Source organism: Neurospora crassa, linkage group V (genome assembly GCF_000182925.2).
Source record: "Neurospora crassa OR74A linkage group V, whole genome shotgun sequence".
NCBI classification, from domain to species: domain Eukaryota; kingdom Fungi; phylum Ascomycota; class Sordariomycetes; order Sordariales; family Sordariaceae; genus Neurospora; species Neurospora crassa.
In genome coordinates, this window is record NC_026505.1 from 1,447,508 (window position 1) to 1,471,689 (window position 24,182).

The 24,182-nt window shown below is 52.4% G+C and overlaps 7 protein-coding genes across 7 annotated transcripts; 2 read left to right on the forward strand and 5 right to left on the reverse strand.

The window, feature by feature from the left end:
* Positions 1 to 477: 477 nt before the first annotated feature.
* On the reverse strand, positions 478 to 3,705 carry gh35-2 (glycosylhydrolase family 35-2; the record flags this gene model as incomplete). The annotated part of the gene is made up of 3 exons (XM_953086.2): positions 478 to 1,793; positions 1,844 to 2,837; positions 2,890 to 3,705. 3 exons carry the CDS (start codon positions 3,703 to 3,705, stop codon positions 541 to 543), a joined length of 3,063 nt encoding a protein of 1,020 aa, XP_958179.2. The 3' UTR covers positions 478 to 540.
* Positions 3,706 to 4,611: 906 nt separating this feature from the next.
* Positions 4,612 to 6,580, reverse strand: NCU04622 (hypothetical protein). Its single transcript, XM_953085.2, has 2 exons — positions 5,853 to 6,580; positions 4,612 to 5,767 (listed from the first exon to the last, which is right to left on the reverse strand). The coding sequence occupies exons 1-2, from the start codon at positions 6,425 to 6,427 to the stop codon at positions 5,101 to 5,103; spliced, it is 1,242 nt and encodes a 413-aa protein (XP_958178.1). The 5' UTR covers positions 6,428 to 6,580; the 3' UTR covers positions 4,612 to 5,100.
* Positions 6,581 to 6,618: 38 nt separating this feature from the next.
* NCU10091 (hypothetical protein) lies at positions 6,619 to 9,381 on the reverse strand (the record flags this gene model as incomplete). Its single annotated transcript, XM_011396473.1, has 2 exons — positions 7,376 to 9,381; positions 6,619 to 6,702 (listed from the first exon to the last, which is right to left on the reverse strand). The coding sequence occupies exons 1-2, from the start codon at positions 9,152 to 9,154 to the stop codon at positions 6,619 to 6,621; spliced, it is 1,863 nt and encodes a 620-aa protein (XP_011394775.1). The 5' UTR covers positions 9,155 to 9,381.
* A 644-nt stretch (positions 9,382 to 10,025) lies between these two features.
* Positions 10,026 to 12,964, forward strand: NCU04621 (lipoxygenase). The gene is made up of 2 exons (XM_953084.2): positions 10,026 to 10,715; positions 10,811 to 12,964. The coding sequence occupies exons 1-2, from the start codon at positions 10,327 to 10,329 to the stop codon at positions 12,687 to 12,689; spliced, it is 2,268 nt and encodes a 755-aa protein (XP_958177.2). The 5' UTR covers positions 10,026 to 10,326; the 3' UTR covers positions 12,690 to 12,964.
* Positions 12,965 to 13,238: 274 nt separating this feature from the next.
* Positions 13,239 to 14,935, forward strand: NCU04620 (hypothetical protein). Its single transcript, XM_953083.2, has 2 exons — positions 13,239 to 13,722; positions 13,902 to 14,935. The coding sequence occupies exons 1-2, from the start codon at positions 13,413 to 13,415 to the stop codon at positions 13,982 to 13,984; spliced, it is 393 nt and encodes a 130-aa protein (XP_958176.1). The 5' UTR covers positions 13,239 to 13,412; the 3' UTR covers positions 13,985 to 14,935.
* A 257-nt stretch (positions 14,936 to 15,192) lies between these two features.
* NCU04619 (hypothetical protein) lies at positions 15,193 to 18,062 on the reverse strand. Its single transcript, XM_953082.3, has 2 exons — positions 16,839 to 18,062; positions 15,193 to 16,762 (listed from the first exon to the last, which is right to left on the reverse strand). Exons 1-2 carry the CDS (start codon positions 17,660 to 17,662, stop codon positions 15,997 to 15,999), a joined length of 1,590 nt encoding a protein of 529 aa, XP_958175.2. The 5' UTR covers positions 17,663 to 18,062; the 3' UTR covers positions 15,193 to 15,996.
* Positions 18,063 to 20,849: 2,787 nt separating this feature from the next.
* On the reverse strand, positions 20,850 to 24,182 carry NCU04618 (hypothetical protein; the record flags this gene model as incomplete). Its single annotated transcript, XM_953081.1, has 1 exon — positions 20,850 to 24,182. One exon carries the CDS (start codon positions 24,180 to 24,182, stop codon positions 20,850 to 20,852), a length of 3,333 nt encoding a protein of 1,110 aa, XP_958174.1.

A 24,182-nucleotide genomic window follows, 5' to 3' on the forward strand; every position in this document is an offset into this window, starting at 1 on the left:
CGCACTACGGTTTATACCTTCCCCCCCCCCCCCCCCCCCCCCTCTCCACTCCTTTATGTCCATCATGGTGCAGATGATCTGCTCAAGGAAAAAGGGAAAAGGGGTAGATGGGAGGATGGTTATAAGCCGCGAGTACGCCTCCGGACTGTAACTTTCTGATTTTCTTTTTTTTTTGTACGTCTGCTTGGATGATGGATGCTAGGCAAAAGTGCCCTGTGGAGGAGTGGAGGAGTGGAACGATGCATGAGGCCTACTGCATGCAGTTTTGATGGCATGTTGGCCGAGGTGGTTGCATGTTGCATGTTGTGGTGTGAATTGAGAAGATTCTGACCAACCAAAGGGCTGGGAAAAAGAGGGGGAGCAGCTGGATGGGGAATAGCGGGAATTTCGACGAGGTGTGAGTTCGAGTCTCGTTCGGGACGGAATTTTAGTCTTTTTTATTCTTTTTTGGGCTTGTAAAGGTGTCAACATATCAACATGTTCCTCAATTGTGTCCTGGTCAATTTCGATATTAACCACCAGCATCTACGGTGTAAAAAGTCAAGCATAATCCAACCTCTCCTTAGTCCACCCCGGCTGCAAATACGTCCCATCAAACCTGCTCTCAAAAGACGATTCGACCGCGTACCTAGTGACCAACTCAACATCTACCTTTGCTCCCTTTTCCGTCTGCGCCCATACCGCGAGACCAATGACATTATCACCACCAAGATTCAATACGCCGGCGGGAACAGGAAACACGTTCTCCGAAGCAATTGAAGGGTAATACCTTCCGTACTGGTACCCGTTGACGTACAAGAATGCGCGATAGTTCAGGTTGGACGTGTCAACGGGCGTGAATTTGAATGCGAAAGATGCATCTACCCCCTTGGGGACGTTAAGAGGAAGAGAAGTGCGGTAGAAGCGGATGGTAGCGCCGGTGAAGCCTTGCGCCGGGGAAGTTAATGGACTGGACCAGTTGGAATCGTCAAAGTCCGGGAGGTGCCAGCCTAGACGTTCGGCGGAGAGACCGCCTTCGTTGTAGTGAGTGCGGAGAGGGTCGAGGGTGCTGCGGCTGGGATCGAAGCCGCCTGCTGTTCCGGCTAATTTCCAGAGGTTGAACTTGGGGGTAGTGCTGGAGTTGGAGCTCAAAAGGGTGGCGTTGAGGATTCCGCGTGGATTGAGGGCTGCGGAAAGTTGATCATGGCCTGTGTCGTCGTGCATTACGAGGAGGACGTTGGTTTGGTTGGTGAAGATGGGTACGTTGGCAAAGGAGAGGGTGGCGTTGCTGGCGGCCACTGTTGGGTTACCAGTGTAAGAACCCAGGAACTTGCCGTTAAGAAAGGCAGACCAGCTGTGAGCGGTCCCTCCTTGGATGGTGAGGTAAACACCTGTGGCTCCAAACTCGCCAGAAAAATGACCGCGCCAAAGTCTGATACCTGTGTGGAAGCCATACTCGTCAGAGAAGAGGTAAGGCACGGTACCTTTGGTGGCGCTATATGTTGTGGTGTGGTTGGCGATAACCCAAGCGGGACCGTCATCAGAGTAACCCACGGCCGTTTCAGGAAGGCTGTCTTGAGACTTCCATGATGCAAACTTGGGGGCAGAGAATCTCGCCGGAGCCTGGAGGGATGCCTTGAGTGTGCCATAGTTGGTTTGCGTGGTCCGGAGTTGCTTGCCGTTCCACTTGATGGTTGAGACATGGCTAGATGTGAACACCTCAATACCAGTTGTATCGTTGCAGTCTCCTTTGACAGAGATGGTGTTCCCTTGCACGCTCGCTGAGCGAACAAGGCGTGGCCCGACGACAATGGCTTTGCTTTGTTAGAAACTGTCATACCCAAACGAGGAATTGTGAACTCACCAGTCTTATCCACAGGCACCTTTGGATCCTTGGTCAAAGCAGGAACCCAAGTTTTGTACGCAGTATCACGATCAACAAGCACAACCCTGACATCATTATCAAACTCCAACACAGTTGCACCCTCACGCTGGGTAAACCCAACCACCACACCATCATCCTGCCCATCGAAGACAGCCGTCTGACCTTTGCTGCTGGAAGTTAGCGTACCCTTCTTGGCGCCTTTGAGATAGAACTCCCCGGAGATACCAATGGGAGTCCATAAAACCAGCGTTGTCTTTTGGTTAATGACACTGTACGTCAAGACCTCTGTTGTTGCGTAGAAAAGCGTATGCTTGCCGAAGTGGAAGTCGGCAACGAAGATTTTGCCCTCGTGACCAACGAGCTTGGGGCACGGTGCAATTCTCGGAACGTAAAAGCTTCCCAGGCTGGTCGTCACGTTGATGGCGAAGGTCTCGGTAGAGTCAGAAGACGTGGTAGCATGACGAAGAACATAGAATCGAGCACCAGTCTTGGGGTTTTTGAGCTCAGTGGTGAAGATGTTTGTGTTGTTGGTGTAGTTAGTACCGGTACCAACACGGTCCGTATAGGCAAGCTCATCAGCAGCACGAGTGAACAAACCCAGGTTCTTGATCTCGTAATATTTGCTACCAATGTTGCGGTCTTCGGAAATGGCGGCACCGTAGTCGTAGCTGCTACCCAAGAAGGGAGCCGCAAGCCACCCCCAGTTTGTGCCACCGTAGATCATGTATAGGTTCAGGATTGTAATGCGCTGGGCAATGTTGTCGCGATAGTAGAAGTTGACAAACTCGGGTCCAGTGCGTTCGGCACATCCTCCTGCTGGGCTCAGCCAGGGGCTCATAGCTCCTCCCTGGAACTCGGGCATGAAGGAGGGCTGGTTCGGGGAGACAAGCTGGAAGTGATCGTGGTAGTTGGACACGGCAAATGGTAGGATGTTGTTTCCGCATTCTTCTGTAACGCAGGACCAGCATTGTGGCTGGAATTGTTAGCGCGCCACACGAAGGATTGACGGTGTTTTGACTACTCACATAGCTGTCCAGACCGTAGATATCCACATCTCCTCCAGCGCCAACAGTGTCGTAGTCTCTCGACCACGGACGGCCATTGGCGTTGGGAGCATTGTGTACACTCGGCACCACAATACCATTCTCGATGGCGTTCTCTTTCAGCTTTTCCATGTAGGACACGGCCTTTGGATTTGGTATCTTGGCGTCCACATTCTTCCATTGTTCGCCGTATTCGTTCTCAAGCTGGTACATAATGACCGTACCGCCGTCAGTGAGCTGAAAAGGTTTGACGAGCTTTGCTATGCCCGTCTGGTACGGAGTCCAGGCTTCGGTAAAGGCTGACCCATTAGAGCGCAACTCTCCGTAGGAACCTGTGGTGGACCAAAGCGCCAAACCTCCGGCGTTCAGCTCGCCATTGATATACGGACCTGGCCGTACAAGGACGTATAGACCGACTTCCTTGGCCATCTCGAAGAAGCGGGTCAAGTTGTGTGCGCCAGTGCTAAAGTCGGTTTGGTCGGGCGTCGGGGCGTGGAAACCCCAGTGGGTGTATATGGAGATCATGCGCATGCCCATGGCCTTGACCTTTTCCAAGACATCTTGCCATAGTTCAGGAACCGGTAGTCGGAAGGGATGCATCTCGCCGCCAAAAAGGAACAGGCGTTCGCCATTGATGATGATGCTGTAGTGGTCCCATTGGATTTGGTCTTGAAGATCGTTGCCCTGAATAGGCCATGCTGAGGGTGTGTCAGAAGCCCCTAGCACGTACTGACGACCTGACGATAGTAGCAAGAGGGCGTAGGCGAAGGACTCGAAGCCTTTGTTGGCAAAGCGCATTGTGAAGTCTCTTCTTGGCTGTCGAGTGTTCGAGCCGTTGCAAAGTTGCGGCTTTCCTGTCTTCCAGGATTTGGGAATCTGTATTTAAGGCCTGGAAAAGGCTACAGACGATGACGATGACTTGGCCTGGAGGGTTTCAGTCGAGGTGATCCCATCATTGCTTTTGGCTTTTTGGTTTGATTCCATCAGCTCGGGGTGTCTCCTGTGGATACTGTACAAAGTGGTTGGGAAGTCGGGACTGTCGCATTGAGGTCATTTGCGATGGCCATCGTCGAATGATATCGTGGCGCTTGTAGCAGAGTCGCGGTTGAAGAGGAGCCAACCAGTTTGGTTGTGCAGTGGTGGACGGGCCGCAAATACGCGAATACAAACGAAGGCGAAATGATTTGGGGAAATATTCACCACTGCTCATGACGTTGCTCCTTCTCGAAATGGGATCGTGGGGTAACAGTGCCGTTGTCGCTTCCCCGGATTTTGGAGAAATGCCAAATGGTGATCGGCGTTGGTCGGTGCACTTTTCCGACGACCTATCCGCCTGTGTTTTTTTTTTTTTTTTTTTGTTTCTCTTTTGATTTTCCTTTCGTTTTCGTTCTTCCGTCTTTGGTATTGAAATATCTCAGGAGCCTAGTTATCAAAAGGCACCTTGAATTCTGGTGATTCCTCCTTTCCTCACAACAGATGGAGTGTAAATCGACCTCCAATTCCCCCCCCTCCCCTCACCGATCCAAGCTTCTCTTTCGGTCAGCTTTTACCCGAAGACCGATGCCCTGTTGTTTATCTATTGTCTTTTACCCAGAACACTGATGACAACCTCTGTTCGTAAGAGTTTTGTTCTTTGCTGTCTAGTTTCAAAACTGGACCAGTCTTATTCTTCAGGATATGCTAGGTCACACCAAAGATGCATGCTTTTCCACCCAACTTTTCGTTCTGAATTGTCCAACTAACTACTCAACACCCAAACATGTGTAAAAAGAATTCAAGACAAATCTAGCGGCTCCCAAACCAGAACCGAGAAGGGTATCTAGCAATAAATGCTGTGTGAACTACCGGGAATGCGATCCGTAAATGCGCGCGCAAGACATGCGAGAGAGAAAGAAAGAAAGAAGGAAAAGAAAAGAAAAAGAAAGAAGCAGAAACAAAAAACATTTTCATGACACATGAGACCTCCCACTCTTCAAACCCTGCGTTACCCTGTCAGGGTCTTCCCTCCTTTGATTTTGTGTGCTCTTGCACGTCGTGATATCGTAGTCCAACTCGTCTTCACCGGCCTTGTTTTGCCCACTTGAGCCTTCATCGTAGTAACAAAAAGCGCTCCTCTCTCGGGCCCTTGTCATGACATCGTAGCCACCCGCTTAAGCTGCGAAAGAGCTCTCACCACCCCTTGTTCTCAGTAGCTCAAATCAAAGCAAGAACCTGGTCATGACTCCCAATCCTTTCGAGCCTTTCACTCCGCGCATCATTGTCCTGTTCTTGCTGCTGCTGCTGACCATCTTCCTCTTGCTGGCCTTCCAATTGCGCTTGCAACAAGTCTTCTGTTTGCCCTTTTTGCTGCTCCTGTCCCTCCTCGCCCTGTCCCTCTGGTTGCCCCTCTTGCTCCCGTTCCTGATGGTCATTGTCCTCACCTTCAGGCTCATCCCTATAACTCCTTGTCTCAACATTCTCCACCCCCGCATCCTCATCGACATCAGGCTCATCCCTATACCTCTCCACCGCAAGTACCCCCTCTCCAAGATGGCTCACACTCTCCAGGTCGTCATTCCTCACAAACAATCTCGCCGTCGCGTCATCATCCACGCCATCAGCACTTACCACATCGACCACCGTTCGGCGTTGCTGACGGTTGGACCACCACTTGGGTGCCTTGAAAGTCGGTCGGGCGCACAAGTTCCTGGGCCGCGAGACGAAATCGTACCAGGGAATCTTGGGCCGCGAAGTCGGACGGAGGCGGCTGCTGCAGTTGGGGCAGTTGGGTGGTAGGGTGTGCCAGGCAGCATATTGGACTAGCGGGTAGAGAGCTAGACCGATGGCGAAACCGCGGAGGGCGAGGTAAGTGTGGATTAGGCTTCTCAGAGGGGAGAGGGCGGATGTTAGTTTTGTGTCTTTCAAGACTACGCCGTGAAGCTCAAAACAAGGGTGGGACAACTTACAAGTTTGCCAACAAAGGAATGGTAGCGTAAGCAGCCAACATGGCCAGCTTACCGCCCAAGACGGGGTTGGTGATGCCCGTCCTGCCCTTTTGCGTGTTGATCCACGTGAAGACAAGGACAACCATGACGCCCGCAGCCAGGATGCTGTCGACCAAGAAGATGAAGATGGTGTGGGCGTACAGAGGGGTCTTCTTCTCCTTTGCCTCTTCCTCCCAGGCGGGTGTCTGCTCTGCTTGCGATCTTTCCGACGCCGCATATTCTGGCTCTTCTGCACCTCCTTCGATGAGTGGTTGGCTCGAGCTGATTCCAGCCTCATCTCCATTTCTGACGGACTCGAGATCGTTATCTTCCTCAGCATGTCCGATACTCCGACGATTGTTCTGCTTGCGCTTGCTGCGGCGGCGATATGTCAAAAGCAATACCGAGTAGCCGGCGGAGAGGGCCATGGGAGCAAGGCCAACAGCCGGTATGGGGTTTTGTGAGAGAACTCCATGAATGATACACAATGGAAGAGAGGGAATAAAGGTTATGGCAGTGAGGATGCGCAACAACGGTTGCGTGTCGCTGTCGCTCATCGTGATAGCAGCGCTTTAACAACAAGTGGAAAGATCACGAGTAAGAAACAAAATATGCAATGACGTGGGCGCCTGACGCCGGTGGAACTTGCGAGTTCCTGTATGATCAGCTTCTATTCAGAGAAATGAAGTAGCTATTAATGGTTGAGAGATAAAAGAACAGAAAAAAAAAAACCACTTCCAATAAACAATCAGTAAGATAAGCTGAAGACGAGCGAGCAGAGAACCCGATGAGAAGAGGGGTTGACATGTGGTGTTCGTTGGCACCTGGCGAGCTAGTGTTAGTTGGTGTTAGTGCCGTCGCTTGTTTCCTTATCAGCTCTAGACCCTGGACGTTGCAGTGAATGGAGCTTATCGCTGGCCGCTGGTGCGCTTGTAGCGCTCCACAGTGGGGACCACCGTCACGTCATTGGACCTACTTTGTCAACCCGAGGAGCCGAGCTGAGATATCGCGAGGAGGGCACGTGGGTTGACTTCATTTTCATCTTCTCTCAATTTCTTTTCAATCCGGAAGTTCACATCATCTCTTATTGGGGCTTATGATACCAGCTCGACTCACACCCATCAACGCAGCCGCAACTCTCGCTCCTCGCATTTAGCCCCAAGATATTGCGATAACGAGTAATTAATCAAATCTGGCTGTGATTTAACGGGCCAAGTGATCATCTTACATGTTACGCGCTCATATACCCATCTCCCAGCGCTGTATTCGACGGGCTGAACTAAGAGGACCCTGATATAGAGGGTTCGCCCCATCCTTCTCCAGTCGTGTACAAGAAGCAGCGCAACGAGCTCGTGTACTTTGCCTTCGCCCTCCTCTAAAGTATTCGGTGGAATACTTAAATATTGGAATCCCCCGGAACTTGAATTGAAGACCAGTGGCTTAGTGCAAACCCAACCGCAGGCGTCACAATCATCAACTCCAGTCTTGCTCCAGGCAAGGCTCACGTCGAAACATGTCCCCTTGATGTCCAAAAACTTTGGGTTCAGACCAAGAGCTGATTTCTCGAGAATCTGTTCTGCATCTTTGTTCCAGTCCATGTTCATTTGACATTCTTCATAGACTGCCCGAATGGCACACTCCGAAAACCCTGAGATGCAGCGCGGCTCCTTCACTTCCAGCGCATACCTAGAGGTGCCTTTCCACCCAACCCAAGTCCAGCTTGGGAACTCACTCCTTCGTGGCCGCTCTAGCTTCGTGGAAGACAACTCAGCCTTCGGCACACCGATGGGTTTTTCAACCCAATGGCCGTCCCATAACAGTCCTTCGATGAGGACACTTGTTATGTAGAGGCTACTGGGCCACTGCCTTTCTCTTTGGCCGCGTTTCGGCGTTCTATAGAGGTAGCTAGGCTGGTATACGGGTTTGGGAAACAGAGGCATGCCACACAAAAAGGCGATACCACCAGCTTCGCGACACTTTGTCCGATACATGTTGAGAATTCCACTAATGGCATCCAAAGCATCATGCTCGAAGGAGAGAGTGCGTTTTGAAAACTCGTTGATTCTTTCCCAGACCGTGTGAGATGCTTCGAAGTCACTATCAGATGGGAAAACAACCTGAAGGTGATCAAGAGATTTAGTTTCTCGAGATAGTGGCCTTGATGCCGTCTGGCTTTCTTCGCAATGCATTTTTTGGCATTGGAAAAACACCTGGTTGTCGGTAAAGACAAGGCGCCGCTTGGATAACAGAGCTTCTTGATATGTCCAACCTCGAGTGCTCCACAACGATGATCGGATGTCATCCTGGGGCAGGCGATACACCATGAGTGATGGTGGGAGCCGAAGATTACCATCCACCCTCTCTAAATCGATCCGTAGTTGGGGATTGCGTTCTCTGGCGTCGACGCCGGGCAAGCCATACTCCGCGTCCTTTCCAGCTGCCGCAACTATGGTGATTGCCGAGCGGGCGTAAATTGTGCCCATGAGCTGAATCTGGGTGTGTTTTGCCCGCGAATCGGTCTGTGGAATGCAATATCTGTCCACCCATAGGTATCTGAATCCTAGCTCTTTCACCACCCTGATAGAATCCTCGACGACCCTGGGCAAGCGAGTGGGAAGCGTTGAGACCGAATCATTATCTTCCACGATACCAGATGTACTGCCTGAAGGTGTTCCCCAGACGTAGCTCAGGGTCAGGTACGCTTTGTCAACAGCCTCGGATGCTGGTATTATGCGTCGGGCAATACAGTCGATGAACTGAAGCCCCGAGACAAGGCCGAGATCCGACCGGTTGTTGAAGCATTGATCCCCGTGGCATTTGACACAGTCATCCACCCACTTTCCAATGAACCCATAATCGACCAAGCGTGGGCGCCATAAGTCGGAGGTAATGTGGACAGAATCAAAACTAAGCGCAGGGCAGTCTCCTATACTGATACAGACCATGACTAATGTCCAATTTTTCCCCTCAAGGTCTTCCTTTAACCAAAATTCGGCTTCGTCTCGGATTTTGTTCCCTTGGCGAACAAGCGCAGCGTGCAAGAAGGCGCACATAGGGCAAGTTTCGACATTCGCTATGAGAATCTGCATTCTTTCACTCGAACGCTCGAATTTGTCAAAGTCGATACGCATGCAGTCGTCGCAATATTGTACACTCATAGCGGCGGCGAATTTCTTGTCAGATGCTGCCAGAGAATTATTTTCGACTGGAGCAAGCGCACCCCTGACATCAACTTGAGGCTGTTTGGATTGTTGGCTATCGAGTGGCTTTGAGACATCGTTCATCGTGCGTCGTTCGCGATGATCAAATTGAGTAGCGAGTCTGGGAAGGTCGGACGGACTGCAACAGATAGAGATCGCAAGTGAAAAATATTTGGGCGGCCAGAAGTGAGTTCGTCAGGGTAAAGTCACAGCTTCAGACAGGATATAAAATGCGACAACGTCGATTTGGGGGCATGAGCTGGTCAAGATGGCGCAGCACATCCTGATGAGAGCTGGCCTTGACGTGGTTGGTCAGTCCGCCGCACAAGAAACACGCCGGGAGGGGGGTCATTGGTTGACAGGTCAAGGTACATTGTCGCGAACGGAGAACGCGTGCTTTCTCTATCAAAGCCGTTAACTGCCGATTTCCTGTCATCGATTTGGGAGGTTGGCAAGCCCTCTCCGTACACCAGCAAATCCCCAAAGTAAACAAACCTCTCCGGCCTGGTTTATTCCATGACGAAACGCCTAACAACAAATTTGGTCAATGACTTCTGAGAGTTAGGCACGGCGATGCCCGACCAGCCATGATTTCGTGGCGCAAGTCATTGGGAACTGGTTCAGTTACACGTGGTTGGCCAAGACAAGTCCATGGCCGATTTTACCTCAGCCCTATAGTACCCAACGTGGGAATGCACTCAAAATCTGGAACAATTTCAAACCGTGCCAAGGCTGCCCACCGCGACGAACGGAATCCTTCTTTTGCTTCTTCGAGGCTTCCAAAACAAACACCAGATTTTAGCCGAGTTTGCTAATTCTGCGCCTCAAAGAGATGGTTCCACCCAGATGGGCTAGTTTGCTGGACGCTCATTGGCACCGGCAACCGAAATCACGTAGTTCATGCTTCATGCATGTAGACCCTGCTGTGTTGGCAGCCTCTCATCCACATGGCCAGGCCAAGCGTCCGGTACCTGGCATTGGGTACTCCGCAATCCCAAGTTTCCCAACCTCGTCTTTTGATGTTTTGATTCGGAAACCACAAGAATGGCCAGATGGGCGGTGTCCGCATAAACGTCATTTTCCAAGATCATACCCAACCTTATTCAGGTAGCCCAAGTCCGAACTCTGGCCCACCGCTTCTTCAAGATGTTCTTTTCAATATCTGCAAATTTCATACCACCACGGCAACAGCTGGATCTGTATGCCCTCATTCATTGTACGCCGAATAAGAGGTCCCTGAGGAAATCTGAAGCAAAATGGCGGTCTCCCGCCCGAAACGCTCACTGGCTCGCCGAGCTGTCGCCTTTGTGAAGAGACTCATTCACAAGCATCCGGTTCCTGATCTGTCTCTGCCTGTCCCCACAGCAACACAGGCAGCGTCCCGACCGGATAAGAAAACCATCCTGAAACATCCAGCAAAGAAGGACTTTCTGAAACAAATTGTGCCCGAAGCGGTTAACGACTGCCCGTTGCCGTCCTTTGATCCCGGCATCTTCCACAGTGAGTTGCTGGACCTCAAGCTGTATCCGGAGGTCGACCCCAATGATCCCAGAAAGATCAGGGAGCCAGAAGGAAACGTCCGGGAAGGAACCTATCTGGGTACACAGCTCGCCTTGACACAGGCATATGAGCGTGTTGAACAAACGTGAGTTGGTATCAGCGGTGATGATGGTCACAAACATGAGGCGGTGAACATTGCCTGTCAAGAAGAAATTGCATGTGGCTGACTTCCACTTCTAGATTCAACTCTCTTTTTGATGTTCTCGGTATTGAACCCACCTTTCCTAGATACGTCTCACTGGAGCAGCAAAGGAATCTCTATCAGTTTACACCCTATCCCAACAACGCCGATGGAACCCCTGCCGACTACCCACCTCACCTTCAGCATATTCCTGTGGATAAGAACCATACGGTCTTTGGCGTCTTCAACAATGCCGGTCTGCTCGAAACAGCAGTCATCTTGCAAAAACTCATCCCGGACGAAGATGGATTTATTGGACGGACGAAGCAGTGGTTGCTGGAGAAGGCTCGCGCTGCTGCGTATGGAGGTGAACCGGAGAAGGGCATCACCATCCAAGACGTTGAGGACTACAACAGGTTTCATCGCAAGGTAGGCACCGACATTGCTGGTGGCGGCAACATTGGCCTTTTGGACGACTGGTACAGCGACCGACGCTTCGCCGAACAGCAATTCACCGGTACCAACCCCACGACCATCACGCAAGCCGGGAAGCAATGGATCGGCGAGTTCCTCACTGCCGCGAGAATCGGTGGCTACAACGCATGGATCTCAGCTCTGGAGGCCGCAGACCCTGCCTCTCTCTTCGTCCAAGACGGGAGTTACTTCCGCGACGCCGTCGGTGTCACCGACCCAACCGCCGCCCTCCACCACAAGCAGCCCGGCAGCGACGACAACTGGTGCGTCGGCGCCGTAAGTCTTTTCCAATTGCACGACGACGGCAAGCTGCACCCGGTCGCCATCTGCATTGACTACCGTGGATCCATGGAGCAATCCGTCACGATCTTCAACAAGCGCCTGACCCCTCGGGACTCGACCAAGACCGAAAAGACCGACTGGCCCTGGCGATACGCAAAGACCTGCGCCCAAGTAACCGACTGGATGCGACACGAGCTGACCGTCCACCTCACGCTCGCCCACCTAGTCGAGGAAGCCATCATCGTCGGCACCAACCGGTCCTTGCCCATGGAACACCCCGTCTACCGCCTCCTCTCGCCGCACTGGTACAAGACCCTCTCCGTCAACGCCGCCGCCCGCGCCACTTTAGTCCCACAAGTCATCGTCGACATCGTCGGTATCTCGCCTGAGCAATGCCACTCCTTCATCCGCCACGCTTACGACACCTATGATTTCGTAGCGCATTACGTCCCCAACGACCTCGCCCGCCGGGGATTCCCCAACACAGCCGAGGGTCTATCCTCCTCCACCCGCTACAGGAACTACGCCTACGCGAAGGACGTGCTTGCCCTCTGGACCGTTCTGAGATCTTACGTCGCCGAGATGCTCGCTCTCTCCTACCCCTCTGACGAATCCGTCGCTCAGGATCGCTACATCCAGTCCTGGTGCAAGGAAATGCGCCAGGGGGGCGCGCACATGTCTTCATTTCCCGAAATCAGGGACTTGGAGTCCCTAACGGACGCAATAACCATGTGCATCCACACCGCCACCTCGTTTCACTCGGCCGTCAACTATTTACAAAATTTCTATCTGGCTTTCGTCATTGCTAAGCCGCCGATGCTTTGTACTGCCCCGCCTACTTCCTTATCAGCCCTGCAACAGATGAAAGAACATGATCTTGTGGCTTCCTTGCCTATTAACAGGCAGCGCCAATGGTTGTTGAGTGCGCAGGTTCCCTGGTTGCTGAGCTTCAGAACACCGCAGGATCGATCGTTGCTGAATTACGCGGCGAGTATGTGGCGGGTGTACAAGACGAAGAAGGGGAGGAGGGAGAAGATGGTTGCTGAGGCTAGTGAGAGGCTGTATGCGAGGTTGAGGGAGACGCAGAGAGTGGTGTGGGAGAATTCGAGGGCGATGGAGAAGGGGAGTTTGCCGTATATGGTGCTGGATCCGGGGAATACGGCGGTGTCGATTTTGATTTGAGGGCTGGTGTGATTGGACTCCGGGGAGGTTTTCTCTTTTTTTCCCCGATGTTGCGTTCCTATTCTTTCTTCGGTTTCTTGTCCTTCAAGTTTCTTACAACGTTTTCTAATATTGATGGATATGATGTTGACGACCATAGAAAGAAAGATCTTGGGATCATCATGGGAGGATGTTTGGTTGCGATTGCGTACGGTTGGAGAGGTTGTTTGTTTTATTCGTTTTTGTATACCGCTCTGATTATCCGCGGGAAAGAAAAAGGTGCTGGTCACCACTCTAGATAGTTGCCATATCGTCATAATCTAATCAATAGTTTTTCATCAAGAAAAGCAGACATGAAGCCATCACCACATGATTGTTTACTCCCACTCAGGGGGGGGCTTTCAGCAGTATCGCATTCCAGCGCATTTTTAGCAGCTGTCTTTCAGCGCTCTTTAGCGGCTGTAGCCAGCCCCACTTTATAAATCCCCTAGACCGCCAAGCCATGCACCAACGTCACACTGGCTCCAAACGATCCCCACAAAATTTTTGTTTCTGTCCTTCGGTCGCCTCCACCTACTGAACTCAAGTCCAGATCTGCTGAGTGCCATCTTATCTCCAACCGCCCATCCCATCCTCGTCTTACGACCTCTTCCCGAACTTCTCGTCTTCTCACCCGCCGTTTTTTTTTAATCTCTTTTCCACCCTTGTAAATCAATCAATTCAATTAAAAAACCACCGCCCACCATGCCCTCCGTCAAGAACCCCAACGGCCCTTCCAAGAACCGCCTGATCGCGCGCGCCGCCTCCCTGCGCAAGCAGCGCCAGCGCGAGTCGGCCCAAGGCAAGCTGGAGAAGATCCACAAGATCACCAAGGAGGACCTCGCGCGCGGCGCCCGTCCCGGTCTGCTGCCCAACAGCGGACCCCGCAAGGCGTTGGGCAAGAAGGCACAGCGCAAGCTGGAGAAGAAGCTGGGGTATGCCATCCGTCGCAAGATGGAGCGCGAGGGACTGAGTAAGATGGAGGTGGAGAAGGTGGAGGAGATGATGGGTATTGGTAAGTAGTACAAGTATTTTGTCCTGTCTAGTTCTTTCGGGGGAGGGGGTCTGAGGGGGAATGAGGAGAAGGGGAAGGGAGACGAGGACGAGGGGGAGAAGGAAAAAACAAAAAAAAAGGAGAAAAAACAAGTAGCTTGCGAGGGCTTGCGCTAACATAAGGTTTTGCGACAAACACAGGCAAGACCAGCAAGAAGAGCGCCGCCGAGACCGAGGAGACCACCCCGGCCACCACCAAGGAGGTCGAGATGGATTTTTCCTAAATCATCATCATCGACGACTTCCAAACGAGTTACCACACCACCACCACCATCGTCATACCGACATAACCATGCATTTACAACAACTGGCGTTGGGGGATAATACGGGATCATCAAACAGGGACGATATGCGAGACAGAGAAGAAGAAGAAGAAGGGGAAAACATGATGCCATCAGCAAGAAGAGAAATTATTGGACAGCAATTGCCTGAAGAAAGAGAGGAAAAGCAAAAGCGTTTATCAACAAGATACCCTTGGCAGCAGCAGCAGCAGCAGCAGTGGAAACAGTGGAAAGAAGAAGAAGAAGAAGAAGAAGAAGGCTTGGTTTGGTATCTACGGTATAGATACGGATGATTACTTACTACCTTTTGTTCACCAGCCAGCCAGCCAACCAACCAGTCATGTGCTGTGTTTCAGCTGATATCTCGAGCTGATTCTCGAGAGCCGATGGATGGATGGATGGAGCTCTTCAAGTCCTATTCTAGGCGGTCATGTCCCTTCTCACCTGTCTCCTCTACCTCTCAACTCTCCCTCGGCATAATGTTCATCGAGTCAGATTGCGAGATAACTCCGGGGTCTTCAGTGGCTCTTTTGCTACGATCGTCTACCACAGCTACTACCGTTGGGGAACGGCCAGTCATCCGGCAGTTCTGGTCTTATCCCTCTGGTTGGTGGTTCTTTTCTTTCAGCAGCCTCATTTTGCTTGAGTGAGCCAATGGAGGGATCAGTCTGGAGGGATCTGTTAAGAGAAAAAAAGGACCGTGAGACACACAATGTGGTCGACGGGATGCATACCTAACCATGGCGATTAATTTTCTCTGCTAGGATCCATGGAAGGTTGTGTTTGCGTCTGGGTTGGCAAAAAAGGAAGGAAAGGCGAAGGTTACCACCCATACCCACTAGACTAGTCAATCAAAATCGCATTTCAAAGAAAACTTGTTGTTGTTCAGCGCAGCAGTCATGGCTTATGCAGATGTGATTATTCTGACAAGTAACACTACTCTAGTATACATGCTCCTTGAGCCTTTCCCGAGCCCCCCCCCCCCTGCCCCTTAACTAACCTTCTTTGGACCTCCTCGCCCTATATACACAGTCCAATACACTAGAGACGTTCCTCTCTTCCATCCATCCATCATCTCCTCCTTTCAACAACGCACCTTCTCCTCCTCCTCCTCTTCTACAACCCAAATTTCGTACTTGAAAAAAGCGAAACACCTCCCTCCCTCCCTCTCTAGCTAGGGCTCCTTGAATGGGTATGGGTATCATGCGTAATGTGGATCAATCAATGCTTGTAGGTAAAAATACATGGCAAACAAACCTCCAGTGTCAGTGTAACAGAGTAAACAGTAAAAGAACAAAAAAAAAACTTATCTAGGCGCTTTCTTCCACGATGTACATTGATGAAATGCTGAAGCCCAATCGGTGTGTGTGTGTGTGTGTGTGTGTTTGTATGTGTGTGTGGGAATGTAAAAATGGGAGGGATGCTCTAATTTAAAGCGAGTCATTGGAAGAAGAACTGAATGCCGCCACAGCCAGCTAGCCAAACCCGTCAACAACACCTGGGAAAATGCAAAAAGTAGCAAGGAAAAGAAGAGATAGGAAAAAAAAAAAAAAAAAAGATACAGATTGCTGAAAGCATGAAGAGAAGAAAAATTGCCAGTATGAAGAGTGGTGGGTGTAGAAAGCAAATATAACAAAAAGGAAACAGAGAACAGAAGAACAGAAGAACAGAAGAAAAGGAAGGAAGAAAGCGGTAAGAAGGAGGTAAGAAGATTGCACGCTCTGCCTGCGTGCGTGCGGCTGCGGTGCAACAACACCTACCTACATTGGCTCACTCACTCACGCTGATGCGACATTTCCTCCTCTATCTCTAGCATCTCCATCTCCATCAACAGGCTCATCTCCCTTAGCTTCCTCACTTAGCTCGCCGTCGCCATCGCCGTCTCCCCCGAAACATGCGCGCTGCTCGTCGTCTTTTTCTTCTTCTTCCTAATACTCCTAATACTCCTAATACCCCTAATACGACGAAGCCACCGCCGTCGCCGCCGCCGTTGTTGCCGTCGTCGTCGCCATCTGAGCCGTCGGCGGGGGCGTCGTCATGTTATTATTATGATTATTATGATGATGATGATGATTATGGTTCGCTCTCGGCGCCATAGCCTCCGTCAGTGCCTGGAGTTTCTGCACCAACAGCGTCGTCTGCTGGGTATTCTTCTGCACTTGCTCTCTCAGCTCCTCGTTCTCTTGTCTGAGGCGCTTGACTTCCTCTCGTAATTCGGATGTCTCACCGCCGCCACTGCCAACGCCAATGCCAAAGCTGTCGTCGTAATCGCGATGACGGCGTTTGCGCTTTAGTAGAAGCTGATGGGAATGGGAATGGGATTGGGGTGGTTGTGGTTGTGGTTGTGGTTGTGGTTGTGGTTGGCCTCCAAAGGTCGTGTCGTCACTGGTGGCTTCGTCGGACTCATCGGCGCCGCCAACGGCATTGATGCTGCCGCCGTTTGGGAGGATCATCCCTATCCCGCCGTTTGTAGTACCGTCTGCGCTGTGGGTGTGTACCCGCCGGAGATGCTCGTTTAGGTTTTCGAGCCGGGAGAATCCCTTGCCGGTGGCGCGCTTGCAGCTTTCGTGGGGACAGTGCAAGGGGTTTTTGGGGCCGCCATGCTTGCCGTGAACTTCACGTTCGTGACGCAGAAGGCCGCCCGAGTAGGTAAAGCCTGGTAGCTTCTCGCAGCCTACGGCGCCGCACTTGTAGGGACGGTCGTGCTTGTCCATGTGTTTACTTTGTGTGAATTGTAGTTAGTGACTGCTTTGAATCTTCTGGGGAAGGGGGTAGATCAAGGAAGAGGAAAACTTACTTCCACTCGCATTTGCGACCGAATTCCTTAATGTCCTCCGCGCATCCAGGCCACATACAGACAAACTTTCCTTCGGCATTCTTGGTCGCCTGACGAACCGGCTTGGGGATAGGCTTGATTCTCCCCGATGGTGCTGGCGTGCTCGGCGACTGCTGCTCCTGTTGGGGATGTGAAGGTGGCGATGGCGCGGCTGGTGACAAAGGCTGCGTTATTTGGGCAACTAGCTGTGGAGGTAGCAGAGGGTGTACAACACGAGACTGCTGCTGCTGCTGCTGCTGCTGTTGCTGCTGTTCCTGCTGTTCCAGTGGTGGAGTCAACTGGATAGGCAAGGAAGCTTGAACGGCCAGTGGGCTCGAAACGGGTACGTCTACTGCTGATACCGAGGCCGGTTGATGCTCGGGTTCCGGCGCCGAAGCGGCGAGGTAGTCGTTGAGTCGGGGATCCGTCTGAACGGCGCCGAATGCGGCCCCTGCGGCGGCGGCGGCTGCATGTGCGTTGCATGTGGCACGGGCAACTTCCACCAAGTCATTGGATAGGTCGCTCACAACGACATCATTGGCGTTTGTGAAGCGATCCGTGTCGCCGGGTGAGCCATGGTGTTGCTCGGTGAGTTCTTGATGACTGTTGGAGTCGTGGGGGTGGTGAGCGTCATGGGCTTGTGAGTGAGGGTCATGAAGGGGATGCTCCAATTCTTGTTGCTGGGTATCATGGGTGGTTTGTGAATGGTGGTGTTGATGATGAGAATCATGCGTGATGTGGTCATCAATATTCGGGTAATTCTCGTCCTGGAATAATTCCCGCTCTTCGCCGTAAACGATACTCATATTGTCGTTCGACTGAAAAGTTTCACCGTGCGTGACGGTGAACTTGAACACGGTCAGACAGACGACTATATCGGCGTCTTCCTTGTAAGTCAGCCGTCAAAGACGCCGCTGTGAGTGGTGAGATGCCGATGGCTTATATGTCGAAACTCTTGAGATACTCTTGTGTGAGAATACAAGGTTTCAACAGCCGATGGATGGCCTGACTTTAATAGGCCAGTGTATAATCGAATCTGGATATTGACCTTGCCCTCCGCGGTTGGCGGCGCACCTTCTCTTACACCCCTATCTGTTGATACTGTATCAATGTCAATATTGGCGCTGGTTGGACAGGCGACGGAGGTTGATACCTCAGGCAATTAGACTTTTGCTTCAGGTTGTAAATTTCGACGTCCGCGTGGGCGCCGCGCGCTGCCAAAATTTCGGAGGGGTTCGGGTGTTGAGGCTCGGTTCCCGGCCCGCCGATGCGCGACACGTGCAAAGGTGGTATCCGACAGCTGCTGGACAGCTGCAAGATTTGGGGCTGAATGCTGAAAAGAGGCCTCCCACGTGACTCAGCTTCTGTTAATGCTAAGTGTTAGTGCAGCTTGTACTTTTCCAGCTTGCCCTGAACAACAACGATATATCGAACTTCTTCATGATGCTCACCTTGATGATGGCATAACCTTCTAGATATATCTCTTTTGACATTAATGAGAAGGCCACGGAAGTGAGTCGTAATCCGGATGCTGCGCACTCAGGTATCATGGAAACCAAACGATATTTTCGAGGCAGCCGTGAGGTTTCCCTTCGCTTCGTGGTTGCGCGCCTCATCACGGAAAGTGACTCACTGGGGTATCACGCACCATAGTCCCTGGCTGAGAGTAACGAGGCGACATCGCGAATGGTCAAGCTAGGTTGACAGAGCATGGCGCAAGGCTGCAGCATCCAATCGTAATATCTCGTGAGCTCTCCATCAAGTCGCTACCCAGCTCGCCTTCGCAATGCATGGCCCAAACGTAGACCGTGGCTTCTACGAAAGCCACGACGCTGTCTTGCGACGGCATCAGCCTCGTTCCCAGCAGTAGATCGTCTCTCTTGTCCAGTCGGATAGATGACTACCAAGCCATCCCAAACAAGGGATCTGCAATGCGAGAATGGCCACCTGAAAGAGAGACCGAGCTGATGTCGATAGATAGGTCCAAGGCGAGATATGCCATTGTATGCCCAAGGCCGAGTTTCTATTGACTGGCCTTCAGTTGGGACACCGAACTGCGGAGCGCTTGGGGCTGCTTCTCTTCCAGACACTCAGATGTTAGTGGAATGCAAATCTCCGCTGGTGCCTGATCGCCAACGACTCGCTTGTCGATACCAGCCTTGGAACCTGGTTGATCATACGGGATTTTCCGAAGGCTAGGACGTATAGAGCAAGCACTTGCTGGAAGTCTCTTTGGGTGTACGAAGCAAACGCGTCCCTCAACATCAATCGTCATCAGATGCCCAAGATGTTACAGCCGAGTGTGGCTCTGCTATTCCTCGAACTTTGGGGAAGTACTGGGAAAGGGTTAGTCTGGAACTTATTACCGAATGGACGTCACATTTGGCCGTTGCCAAGAGAGAGAGAGAGAAGGGGGGATAAAACTGCCCCTGGCCCTAATCAACAACTTGCAGCATCACATGTCTGGAGATGGTAATTGGGGTGACACTGACCATGTGAAAGTACTCTACATAGTAAAGGTAAGCCGCGTTGCTTAGCTTGCTGGCTGTATAGACAGACACTGCGCCGTACAGTGAAAAGCTCACACCGGGGTGAGTGAGTCACCTATAACCTCCGAGTGATGATAGTGAAACTGAGCGGCTGCGGGGATGAGGAAAATGTACCATCTTGAACTTCATCTTTATGCGGGTCGTGAACGGGTGTGATTAGTCGTGAAAGCCATGGGTAGTAAGTAGTGTAGCATAGCGCACATGCGTAGGTAGGTATATGGCTGTGTCTATGCCCAACGATATCTCGCCGCAGCCGCTGCTCGACGTGACGCGTCTTGTCTCGCAGTGCCTCCGCGATTCACGGAAGGGGATGGTGATGATGGTAAGATCCCGGCGACGATCCAGGCAGCTTAGACAGCTATTCGGCCCATCCCGCGGTAACAAACTTACTAAGGTGGTCAGTCAGCACCTCTCAGACCCCACACTTTCGGTCAGCTATCCAGGGATGAGGCCGAGATTTCCGTAGTGGGTAAACTCCATTGACGGCGGCGACTATGCCTTGATTAGCTTGACTGATGTGACCATGAACGTGATAATCGCTTAGCTAGTATTGTGTATTGGGCTGGAGGCAACTTGGCAAAATCGCCTTTGCTGTGTGCTCGCTTAAGGGGGTTGCCTAATCCGCGGTGACAAGCTACGCAATCTTGTTGGTAATGTGCTCCCTGGTGAACATGGACTAAAGTGTCAAATTCGTGTGAGGAACACAGAAGGTAGGGACTGTCACGACATCAGAATAGATGACCAAGCCTTGTCAACACTCAATGTTGTGAGAATTTTGACAGGTCTGTACAGCCTGACAGCCTCGTCATTTGCAAAGGGAAAAGCCAGGACGGACTTAATGGCACTTCCGAACCTCCGAGTGACACCACCTTGTATCACTTCGCCCGTTGGTGCCTTCCCGATTGTGCAGTCAATTGTTGTCTTCTGACCGTGTTCACAGGCGACCATACCAGCAGTCACCATGTCATCTCACATACAAAGAATGAAGCAACTCGCGAAATCACCAAGCAAGCCTCATGAACTCAAGAAAACAATCACCTCCTCCATTACATCAAGCATCGAGCTCAAGCTATATAAAACTATATAAACTAACTAAAACAAAGAAAACGAAAAGTCGTTGCTTCATATCATAATCATCATTTTTCTTTCACATCATCATCATTAAAGCATTATGATCATCAACCGTCCCGTCCGCTCCAACCAAAGCCCATATAACCATCCGTGTACTTGTATGCAGCCGTTGTCCCTCCTCCAATGTCTCCTTGTCCCCTTTCCCCATCCAGTCTATCTATCTATCCTGAAACCAAGTTCCTTTCATGCTGTTGTCCATATGATGCCACCTTTTTACGCTTCAGACGTGAGTGTCCGACCAGTCAATGGTACGGACTTCTCTATACTTGTTTTTTTTTTTTCACTTCGTCTTGAGATGGCCCAGCATCTTCACTTAATTTCCCTTGTACCCTAAAACGCTGTGGTTGGTCATCAACGGGACATGGGCATCCCGGGTGCCAGTCGTCCCTTTGCTATAACCACTGGCACTGCTCTCAGTGCTTCCGTGTCCGTACTTGTGGTAGTGATCCCTGTGCTCCTCCCTCCTTTCTCTCACATCCCTCTCCCTTTGTCTTCTTCCCGCATCATCTTCACTCCTCCTCCCCCGATGCACCACCGTCTCGGTCCCGACCATAGAAGAGATCCCGGGAGTCCCGGTTCTGGAGGGCACCGGAGTACCATGCCTCGAAAACCCTGGCGTCCCCGCCCTGACGATACCGATCAACCCTTCTTTGAGTCTCGTTCCAAGTCCATGAGAAGAGGAAGAAATGCCATGGTGGGAAGGAGGAGGAACGGTAGGCGGAGCGCAGATATCCCCGCAATCGACGTGGTGTTGGTCGTAGGGGATGCTGAAAGCCAGCATGTCCTCGTGATCTTTGTCGCCGGTGACAGCCGAGGTGGGGGCAGACTCGGCGGCGCCAGGTCTCGCGCGTGAGGCGTTGATGGCGGCCATGACGGCTGGTGAGTCGTGCCCGTGGTGGCCCGAGTGTTTGCGTCTGTGACCACTGCCGGTGTGATGATGGTTGTGGGAGTTGGCGCGCTTAATGGGGAACGGGTTTGAAAGTTGTGGTTTAATGGAGTGCGAGTTGGAGCGCTTGGGCGGTTGGGGACGCATCGCTTGCGGTTGAGGTTGAGGCTGGTCAATGGATTCCCTTGTGGAGGGGGTACCGTAGGGTCCGTGAGCAAATTCCTTGCTTAGTTTCTCGAGGACTTGTTCCCGGGCCTTTTTGAGGGCGGCGGCCCGGTCTTGCTCGGATTCGACGTGGGCCTCAAGATCGGCGAAGAGGGAAGGGCCACCGGGATTGGAGGAAGTAGAATCGCGGAATAGGAGGGTACCAACGGCACCGCCGCGTGCGTTTTGTGGTCCGCTGATACCAAGGAGGGGGCCGGTTTTGGAAGAGGGGTCGTAGACGGTTGGCGAGAGGACGGCGGGGGAGGGGTTGGCGTTGAGGATCGGGGCCGTGATGTTGAGCCGGACAGCCTGAGGAGTGTCCAGGGATGGACGTGGGGAGAGAATATGGTCTTGCTCCGTCGTCCGGGGAGGAGAGCGGGGAGGGGTGGGCGAGGCATAGCCGGGTGGTGGTGGTGGCAATGCTTTGTCTTTGTTGGACGCACTACCGGCAGATTGGGGAGGTGACGGTGGGAGTCGCTGAGCAGCAACTTGCGGTGGTGTGTGAGGAACGTTCTTGGGTTGAGGAGGTTGAGGTAAGTCCTCATCATCGGCACCGTTGACTTCCGACATGGTCTTGAGTTCTGGCAAGGTCGGAAGAGTCGTGACCTTATCATCCTCCGGGTAGTCTCGGCGGTGATGACGATAGTGCTTGCCTTGACGAGAGCTAGAAGATGAGCGAGAGCGGTGACGATCGCTCGAATCGCCACGGCGGGAGTAGTTAGTCATGCTTCGACCGAGACGTCCCTTGTCCTTCTCTTTCTCGCTGCTGCTGCGGTGCCTGCGCTCATCATCGCTGGCATGTTCGCGGCGCTCGCGGTTCCGGCGACGCGATCCACCGGTCTCCTCTCCCTCGGTGATGCTGTCATCTCCGTGATGGTGCTTTTTCGAGCCCTTCTTACGGAGACGTTGTTTCTTGATCCTCGTGCTAACGGACACGTTGGTGCCCATATGCAGACCAGCAACATCCACTTCCTCCTCGCGCTCTTCGCGAATCGTCGTGATCGTACCGCTGCCTCTTTTGTCGACCCTTCCACCATCGTGGATGACGGTATTAGTAGTCATGCCACTCATAATGGAAGCATCCGTCACACCCTTCGCCCACTCCTGGACTCCCATCTCCAATGCATCCACGCCATCCTCAAGCCCCCCTCCATTGAACAACATCGCCTCCACATCCAGGTTCAACAACCCCATCTTCATCGCTGTTGCAGCCGACGACTCCGTCAACAGTGTCTCACACCCATCCGTTGTGCCCGACAACCCGCTCACCTGCCTTCGCTGACCCTGCCTCATCACGCTCCCACTCTCCACACTCCCACTGATCGACCGTCTGCACCAAATATCCCCCTTTTTCCCGCCCTTGGCCCTCCGTGCCTCTTCATCAAACAGCGGCTTGAGCGCCTCATCCCACGTCCCCTCGCCTACCAGCAAGACCTCCTCGAACTGGAACTCCTTCACTGTTCGCATGTGTCTCTTGACTAACCCATTAACCTGGCTAGCGTTCATTGTCGCGTTTCGCACCGACAGATACTTGAGACGTGGCATGTCTATATCCCTTCGTCGCGGCCTTTCTGGTAACGGGCTCATGGAGTCTTTCAAGTCGTTGGACTGTTTCTTTCGCTGTTGCTGTTTTGATCTCGGGCCTGCAGGAGTGAAAAGGGGGTCTCCACCAAGTGCTATAGGGCAAGGCCCCTTTCGGTGTCCATCCCAAGTGAAACTAAGCTTTTCCAACCGTGGAGCAAACCCGCGAATAAACTCGTCCATAATCTTCAGGTGGTCCAGTCCGGGCGAGGTAGGGTGGTAGAAATCCCAGCTTTCGACGCTGATGTAGAGCTTGCGGATTTGTCGCCAGCGACGCTCGGCCGAGGGGGAGGAGCCGTAGCCGGAGCCCGGCGTGTGGCGGAGGTAGTTGAAGGCCGTGGGGTGGACGCCCGACAGCGAAAGCTTGGAAAGCTTGGTGAGCGGTGCCCGTTCCAACGAGATGCGCAAGCTGATGAGTGCGTAGTCGACGCAGTCCCTGCGGTACCGATCCTGGGGGTTCTGGCCGGGGGTTTTGATGGAGAGATGCCGCATGTTGGGCAAGTGGCGCATGGCGTGGATGAAGGAAGGCACGTTGGAAGCGGCGTGGAATAAGGGTGGGTATTGCTCCGTGAGGATCTGGCCTAGTTCCGAGTTTGTGAATTTCGGTCTGACCAGCGCCGCGGCCATGGAGGTGATGGGTTGGTAGAGGAAGGAGATCTCGCGGCCTGTGGTCGGATGGATTAGGGGCGGGAGGAACGTAGCGTCCGAATGGGGGAAGTAGAAGGTCAGGTGCTCGACATGATGACCAATTCGACTGAGGGCGCAGATGCGTGTTTGCTTGGTGAAGGTGTTGGCTGTGAAAGTTACGTGGGTTCGTAGAAAGAGTCGCTTAGTGAGGAGGGACGAAAGCGTGGAGTTGGCGGCGCGGACGGCGCAGAGGTCGCGCTTGTCGAGCAGATCGAAGAGTCTCTCGCGAATAGTTTCATGTTTCCACAGGCAGTAGATGTCTGCTGGTGGTTTGGTATTAGGTGCCAT

Excerpts from the sequence above, each read along its gene's own strand:
- NCU04621 (XM_953084.2), top strand. The coding sequence starts at position 10,327 with ATGGCGGTCTCCCGCCCGAAACGCTCACTGGCTCGCCGAGCTGTCGCC. Across the intron at positions 10,716-10,810 it reads TATGAGCGTGTTGAACAAAC|ATTCAACTCTCTTTTTGATG; the intron begins GTGAGTTGGTAT and ends TTCCACTTCTAG.
- NCU04620 (XM_953083.2), top strand. The coding sequence starts at position 13,413 with ATGCCCTCCGTCAAGAACCCCAACGGCCCTTCCAAGAACCGCCTGATC. Across the intron at positions 13,723-13,901 it reads GGAGGAGATGATGGGTATTG|GCAAGACCAGCAAGAAGAGC; the intron begins GTAAGTAGTACA and ends CGACAAACACAG.
- NCU04619 (XM_953082.3), bottom strand. The coding sequence starts at position 17,662 with ATGAGTATCGTTTACGGCGAAGAGCGGGAATTATTCCAGGACGAGAAT. Across the intron at positions 16,763-16,838 it reads GGTCGCAAATGCGAGTGGAA|TAAACACATGGACAAGCACG; the intron begins GTAAGTTTTCCT and ends ATTCACACAAAG.
- NCU04622 (XM_953085.2), bottom strand. The coding sequence starts at position 6,427 with ATGAGCGACAGCGACACGCAACCGTTGTTGCGCATCCTCACTGCCATA. Across the intron at positions 5,768-5,852 it reads ATTCCTTTGTTGGCAAACTT|CCTAATCCACACTTACCTCG; the intron begins GTAAGTTGTCCC and ends CCCTCTGAGAAG.